Source organism: Cheilinus undulatus, linkage group 3 (genome assembly GCF_018320785.1).
Source record: "Cheilinus undulatus linkage group 3, ASM1832078v1, whole genome shotgun sequence".
Taxonomy (NCBI): domain Eukaryota; kingdom Metazoa; phylum Chordata; class Actinopteri; order Labriformes; family Labridae; genus Cheilinus; species Cheilinus undulatus.
The window spans coordinates 24,070,633-24,078,590 of record NC_054867.1 but is presented as its reverse complement, the minus strand read 5'-3'; the positions used below and the strand labels follow the sequence as shown (position 1 = coordinate 24,078,590).

Sequence of the window (7,958 nt, the reverse complement as noted above, 5' to 3'; positions counted from 1 at the left end):
ACGACGCAGCAGAGTAGAGCTATAAGGGCGGGAGTGTACAGAAACTGGACCAGTGGTCATTCCCCCAGAAAATTATTAGTGGGGTTGCTGAGTAATTGACGATTAACAATTTGTTTTATTTGTTCAGGTGTGTCTTTATGCACTTATTTCTCATGAAATTCTCTTTCTTTTTGTGGAATAGAAAAAATAATTAGACCTATTTTATTTTAATACCAAAATGTCTGGCTTTTCCCTCCTATTTGAATTTTAACAAAAGTGTCACCATTCACAGTCTAATAATACCTCTGCCAAAGTAACTGAAATTTTCAGCTTTACTTTTGATTATCTGGATTTGAAAATGATAGAGTGAAAAACTTAAAAGGACATGTTTAACTCTGAAATTCAATATCTGAGTACATTCACGTTATATTCTTAGCAAAGCTTGGCGTTCTTATGTGTTGTTCACCCTCTTTCTATGTAAAACTACATAGAAGGAGATATCGATGTGTTGTTGTTATTCTTTTTTTTTTTAATTTATTAGAAATTAAGACAATGAAATATCACATTTACATAAGTATTCAGACCCTTTGCAAAACACTTGAAATTTAGCTCAGGTGCATCCTAATTCTCCTGATCTTTGCAAAGGTGTTTCTACACCTTGCTTAGTCATTTTGTGGTCAAATTTTGTGGTCTCTTTTTGAAAAATACAACTCACACAGAAGCAAGACAACTACAACAGAAATACATGTCAGTGTGTTTTCAGGTCTATGCCCTAATGCCTGGCAACTTCGTCTAAGGTGGAATTCACTCAAAAATTCTCAGACTTGGGGCTTTTCTGTTTCTGCCTTTTCTTAGCATGTAGTTCTGGGATACTGTGTGTTTGGCACAGAACTTCAGATCTCTCATACAGCTCTATGGCAAATGCATCTGTGTGTTTGCACCTGAGTATGTCAAAGACAGCCTCTTTACCCATTAAAGCTTCTGCCAAGAAAGGTTTCCTTCTGAAGGAGCTTGTGAAGCCCAGTTAAAGACAGAAGTGGCTGAAACATCAGTAGGGCATAGAATGTTGAGAATTGGGAGAGCTTTGCTTAATACCAACAATTATGGGAGATGCAGCGACAGAGAGACACTCACAAATGGCATGTAATGTCTCAAGAACTGCATTGATCAATCACTGATAGCATGACCGAGTTTTTGATTGTGTCTCCAGCAAGTCAAAAAACTCCACAATCTCTGGAACAGCCCTACAAGTGTGGCACAATGCTGGGTTATGCTTGTGAGCATAACAGTGGACATAGATAGCCTCATAGGAGCCTTCTCATGTGTGCCTGCATACCTCTTGTGGGCCCACTCATGACCACTGCACCGTCTTATGTTTGTGCTGCACAGTTAAGATCAACTTATTGCAATACTACCTCATCATTGTGCCACCCTATACACCAGTGGTTCCAAACCTTTTCCAACTCAGGGCCCACTTTTAAGTCTCAAAAGTTTTTGCGGCCCACCTCTGACCCCATAAATATGGAGGCCATATTGCATTCTCAGAGCACTTTTTTTATTGAAGATTGAACATATAGGACTGAACTGAATACAGGAGCAACATGTTGGAAGCTCCACAGTCGCTAACACAGCATCTGTAACATGTTGCAACACCTTCAGTATTACAGTTTTCAAGGAGCTGTCCACACAATAACCTCTAGATAACAACAAAAGTTCCTATCTCTCATTTGCTTGTCACATGTCTAACACTTGAAGGAAAAACAAAACAAAATAATGAAAAGAATATTTGAACATTTTTGATATCCTTTTAAACGTAACTGAGTTTTAACATAACACATCAACACCCCATACTATTTTGGAAATGATATGGCGGCCAACTTGCATGGTGGGCCGCGGCCAACAGGTTGGGAATCACTGCTCTACACTATAATAGTGGGAACTATGAGTTTGCTTCTATGCAGGTGATGCAGGATGGCATAACTACAGATCATCCTCCACCTTCAGCCTTGCCTGGTCCTCACATTTAATCATTGTCGATGCCAAAAACCTGCTGTTGCACAAGCTGTCTTAGTGTTTAAGGTGCTAAATGTCTCATTTTTAGTTACCCATATTCCTTTACTTCTTTTTAAAATCCCCCTGGTTTTACCCTCTAGACTTGGTGTTTTTGTCTCAGTCTGACCCCCTGGATGAGGGATCCTAGGTGAACAGGAGCAGTTTAAGTTACTGCTTTGAGTAGAGAGGTGAACAGAGGAGTGACATAAGCTGTCCTGGGTTGGTTGAAGACCAGACGTGCTGCTACGTTCTGGATCATCTGCAGAGGTTTAACTGCGTATGCAGGGAGGCCAGCCAACAATGAGCTGCAGTAGTCAATGCGTGATATTATAAGAGACTGTACCAGGAGCATGCTCTGTCAGGTAGGGTCTGATCCTCTTGATGTTATATAGAGTAAATTGGCAAGACAGAGCAATCGAGGCCATATAAACATTGAAAGTTAGCTGGTGATCAATCATGACACCCAGATTTCTGAGGTGGTGTCACTGAAGCAATCAATAGAGGGTGTGACCGCATTAACTGCCTCTCCTGTTGCTGAGAGAGTTAAACTCAAAAGCTCAGCCTAAACAAAACCTGACAACAACCGACTTCCAACAACAACCCAAAGCAGTTCCTCTTACCAATTAGCTTCTCCTTTTCTATCTCAAAGATCAAAAATTGTTCTGCTGACATATGAAAATCAAACTCTCTTGAAGCCTGGATTTCAGTGAAACTCCACCCCAGCTGTTTTACCTGTAGCAATCAATAGAGGGTTTGAACCACATCAACCACCTCTCCTGTTGTTGCAGAGACAGTGAAACTCAAGTGTAAATCCTAAACAGAACCTGACAATAACCCACTTCCAACAACAACCCAAAGAAGTTCCACTTACCAACTAGTTTCTCCCAGCCCATCTCAAAGATCGGAGCTTGTTCTGCTGGCATACTAAGATCAAACTCTGCTGTTGTCACTGTAAAAATCAATAGAGGGTGCAACCTGCATCAACTGCCTCTATTGTTGCAGAGAGAGTGAAACTCACAAGCTCAGCTTAGACAAAACCTGACAAAGACCCACTTCAAACAACAATTCAATGCAGTTCCACTTACGCAGTAGCTTCTCCTTACCTATCTCGAAGATCAGGGCTTGTTGCATAGTTAATTTTGAACTGCATGCAACAAACCCCTGAGCGAGCAGGACAAGACACTACCCACAGATGCTGCGTGCAAAAGGCACAAGTTGCTACTCTAAAAACTTGCAATCTCTGCCAGTATCGGCAGTGAGATGTCAATAGACACAGCAGTGATCCTGAGTCTGTACTCACTGCCACAAACCATGTCTCTTGCCAAGAAAGCCAAGAGGCTTTTAGAAGCAGTCTGGCACTTATGTGCCAACACACTATTCCCTGTGCTACTACCCTAGGAAAAGACAATGTACTCTTAATAAAGACGTCATCGGCTTACCTTTGATATGACTGAAACAGCTGACTGGAATCCATGTCCTACTGGATCACACAAGACACCAACAGACATGCAAACAGACATACCCGGAGCTTGGTACATGCACATTCCATCTGTGAAATTTGAGTTCCTGCGCACAGTGAAGTGATGATCAACCACAACCTGGTAGTGGTAGGTGGTAGTAGGTTAAAATAGTAGACACATGCACACTAACCAGTCAGCCATCTGCCTACAGGTTGACCTGAGGAGTCTTCTCAAACCCAAATCACCATGCCTGGTATCAGGGACTGTAACTGACTGTATCAACTCAATTTTTATGAATCATGATATCTCTCTTTCCTGCAGTGTAACAAAATAAAATATGCGAACAATTTACAGATCTTTAATTTGCTCACAGTTTCTACAAATTGGGCTGCAATGGGTGATTCAGTGAAAATGCTACAACAATGTAACCTGGCACGCCAGATGGATGTGTGAAATACATCCATCTGGTAAACCACTCATACACAGCATTTGGGAAAGGGCAGAGCCTTTGAAAAAAAATACTCGGAGGATGATTAGATGACGTCAAGTTCTGATAAAACTTGCACTTTAGCAGCATCCACGCTAATGTCTTCCGCCATAACTGCACCAGTTTCTTGTTGCTGCTTGCTTAAGTCACCACTCTGCCGCCCCCAAAAGTACTGCCCGTGACCCTGATTGGTCATGTCACTTTCTAACCGGGCCCAAATGGTTCAGGCAGGGGCTTTGCAAGATGGATTCGCCAGTGAGAAACACAGAAACGGGCGTATCCAACCGCTTTGCAGGGTTAACAACAATGTTGTTGTTGTCCGTTTCATCTAAGAGTTCAGCATAATGAGAATATTTCCTAGATGTAATGCTTTCCACTCTTTAATCTGTTTACTATGTAGCCGTCAATGTTTATCTTCTGCAGGCGCCTTCCCTCGTGCTAACCTGAAAACATGGAGAGAAACAGTGCAGATCCCTCATGATTTTATCCATTGTATTGTATAATAGAACTGTTTTCTTAGTAATGGATTACTTTTATGAAAAAATTACTGATCATTTGAATAACGAAACAATTGACTTAGGTTACTTGTTAAAGGGGACTTATTATGCAAAAATTACTTTTTCAGGCTTTTCTAACACAAATATGTGCCCCTGGCCTGTCCACAATCCCCTCAAGTACAAGACAAAAAAAAATCCATTCCCTTTTCCCTCTTTTTCACCACCTTTCAGAAAATGTGTGCTGAAATAAGTCGAACAAGCTGAAGCACCTGCCCCCAGGTTTGGTTGGCCCTCCCCCACTTAGAGGAAAGTTCCGCCCTCCTCTACTGATCTTCTCAGTTATCAGCTGAGATGCTGGATAGCTCAGTGGGTTAACCTGCTGACTACAGTCTGGGAGATTGATGGTTTCGAATCCCAGTCAGGTCCTAAACCTTGGATAAAAATGTCTGTAACATCCATCACCTGAGAAGGGTGTGGTCAAGGCCGGAGTCAAACAGCCATTTAAAGCCACAGACACAGAAATGGCTCGTTCTGAGAAGGGCTGAAACAGAGGGGGTTTTAGACATGCAAAAATCCAATACTGGAGTGTTTTTTTCAGCAACAAACTTCACAGGTATGTTTTGGGGGCCTCTGAGAAAAATATAAACTTGTCTTGAAAGAGTAAAATATGTCCCCTTTAAATAAAAAAAAGTAATCTTACTACTGACTAGATTATGTTATATGACATTACTACCATTACTGCTTTCAATCGTCTCTCTCACTCACCTTTCTTCACAAAAATGTTGGTCTCAAAGTAAAACAAGGATTTCTAAGCGGCAGCACTACCATAACAGTGCAGAGCTAAAAGCTTCACTTGTCAGGGGAAGAAAGAAAGATCCTGCACATTCCCTACACTCACAAGAAGCTCTGTGTAAAACAGTGATAAATATGTGATGCATTATTAAGTAGACAGTTTCAACCCCAGTCTCAAAACACACAATTCACACGTCACGTTTAATAATGTAAAGCTGATAAGACACACAGAGGAATTTTGTTATCGCTGTAAGGGATTCGGGCCAAATCACAGAAGTAATTCTGGAGTTTAATTTCAGCCATTGATTTTTATTCTAGAGTTTAATTTCTTCAACTCACATGGCAAGAGGCTATCAGTAATGCTGTTTTTTCAGGTGCTCAAACTTACTTTGTTTGCTCTGCTTTCATTCAGCAATCCTAACCATTAGGTTTTAATTAACTTGCACTGTGTTGCCTCCCAGTGGTAAAATAATGACACTACAAGTCATGACACACAGTACACTGTTACAGATTGAAAAATAGTAGCCTTTAATTTCTAATGGTGGTATTTACAGGTGGCGTGCTGCCTTGGTGCATGTGGTAAAGAACATTGTAAAAAGATATAAACACATTTCAGGCAAAGGAAGCGTAACCAAATGAACTACCAACACTGGGATATGGACAAGATAAATAATGTAATGTATGCAGTTGTTTTTAAAACAACACAGATTCAGGCTTCAGCATTGTGCTTCAGCATCTAGTGAGTAAACGTACACTTTTTCCCACAAACATGTGCCTTGCTAGATCATTCAAATGTATGACAAATAGAGTTCAAAAATAATCAATTGTACAGAATCAGAGTAACACCAAATCTTGATTTAACACACAAAGAATAAAATAATTCATGAGAAAAAATATTACATGAAAACAGGGAGATGCAAATGAACTAGTGAAGACACTTCTTAATGTTAGGATGATAATAGTAAGAGGTTTTGTGGAAAGCATTTGTCTCTTGTGGATGTAATCTGACTCCTCGAAATGATGACAAGCAAAAATTTACTTTATCCATAAACGTTTGCACTCTTAGACCTCTTCGGACCTCAGTGTTTACTGATTAGTGGGATGTATGCCAATACAATGTGGACATACTGTAAGACACATTTTGCTTTGATTTTGCTGTTTTTGTCAAGGATTTGAAGTCAGGATAACCTTTGAAGGCTGTACCTTAAAGACAAAAGCAAGAAACGATTATTGAAGGACTTCTCTTGAACACTTATCAAAGAGATTAAAAACTACGTGGTTTGCTGCAATATAAAAACATTGGTTCTGTTACACAAGCTGTAGCTGCAGCCACCACAGCTTTACTGATGTTTGAGATTACTGATGACACATTTGGTTTCTGATACAGTAAGCTCTCTATAAATATTTTTTTAAAAAAGAACCTAAAATTGAGACAAATAATATTCTCTTTGACGCTGATATACAAACAACATAACAACAGATCATAAATAAGAGGTTGACTGGCACCCCAACATTCAATAAACATTAATAGTACTGCGTTTTATAAATGTAATATGATAAAAGTACATTGCCTGTTGGTGTTGTGGTTGGAAACATTACATTTTATAAACTGATGAGCCAAATCTGGCTTGACCATGCATAAGTGGTGAAAATATTGGCTTAAACATTCTTCTGCAACAATACATCAGAAGTGCTTAAAGGTGAATTTATATGGATGGAAAAAAAGAAAACAACAGAAATGTTCAGAAAGGGGAAAGGATACACAATAACCAAGTCTCCATACTTCTGTACTTCTATTTGAGTGTAAAGGGGGGAAATCTAAGCCTTTGTTTTAAACATTAAGCCTTGAATTTTACATTTTTAAGTTGAAGATTTTACATTTTTATACTACCCTATGCATACTTGAATTAAATTACAAAGTGTGTAATTTTTACAGTTCTAAACCAAACTCTAGTGATATAATTCATACTGTCAAAGGGACTGTATGAGGTGTGACTCATCACTTTACTATTACATAATTACTGTAACTGGTTTGACTGAAGTACCTATGTACAGATAATGTTTGACATATATACATAATTCTATGCACTGATAGAAATAAGGTTTGATTTTGAAGTATGGAGGAAAGAAAAACTTGAGACTTTTCGCAATTGAAATGTGAAAGTTTCCCACAGGTGACAATAATTACTGCTAAGGAGAATTTTTATAAAATGCACATCAAGGGTTTTGCATCTTTCATTTTCTCAAAGATACTAACGTGAAGTTTCCAGTTTTTTAATTAAAGAGGGGATCAGTGCAACCAATAAATGTCTGAGATTAAAAAAAAACCTTGCTAAAAATATAAGAGGGGACTACGAGTCTGCCTTAGTGCGCTGGGGTGTAGAGATTACAAAAGTAAAAACAGCAAAGTAAAGTCGGGTGATAGAAGGAACAGGATGCCAAGTTTTATCCCTGATATCGCAACGTCCCCCGGAGATGAATGGCGGCAGGCACTTGAATGTCATGGTTGTGTGCATGTGTGAAAAAAGTGATGGATAGTCACATGAGATTGATAGTCCTTAAAATAAAAGATGGAAGAAAAAGATGCCTTCTCCTCCTCCTTCTCATGACTCCATCTCATCTCCATCAAATGTCGGTGGCACGAAGCTGATGACCTCCTCATAAGTTAGCCCTAAGAGAAGAAAAAACATG

The 7,958-nt window shown here is 39.4% G+C and overlaps 1 protein-coding gene across 3 annotated transcripts in view; it reads right to left on the bottom strand.

The window, feature by feature from the left end:
* Positions 1 to 5,778: 5,778 nt before the first annotated feature.
* mapk14b (mitogen-activated protein kinase 14b) overlaps positions 5,779 to 7,958 on the bottom strand; it is a 31,634-nt gene continuing 29,454 nt past the window's right edge. For 2 of the 3 annotated variants that reach the window (XM_041779257.1, XM_041779250.1), the window contains exon 12: positions 5,779 to 7,938. In XM_041779257.1, the coding sequence (XP_041635191.1) occupies positions 7,871 to 7,938 (68 nt within the window). In that variant the 3' untranslated portion in view covers positions 5,779 to 7,870. The remainder of the gene's footprint in view (positions 7,939 to 7,958) is intronic. The other variant, XR_005991469.1, reaches the window with a different exon arrangement.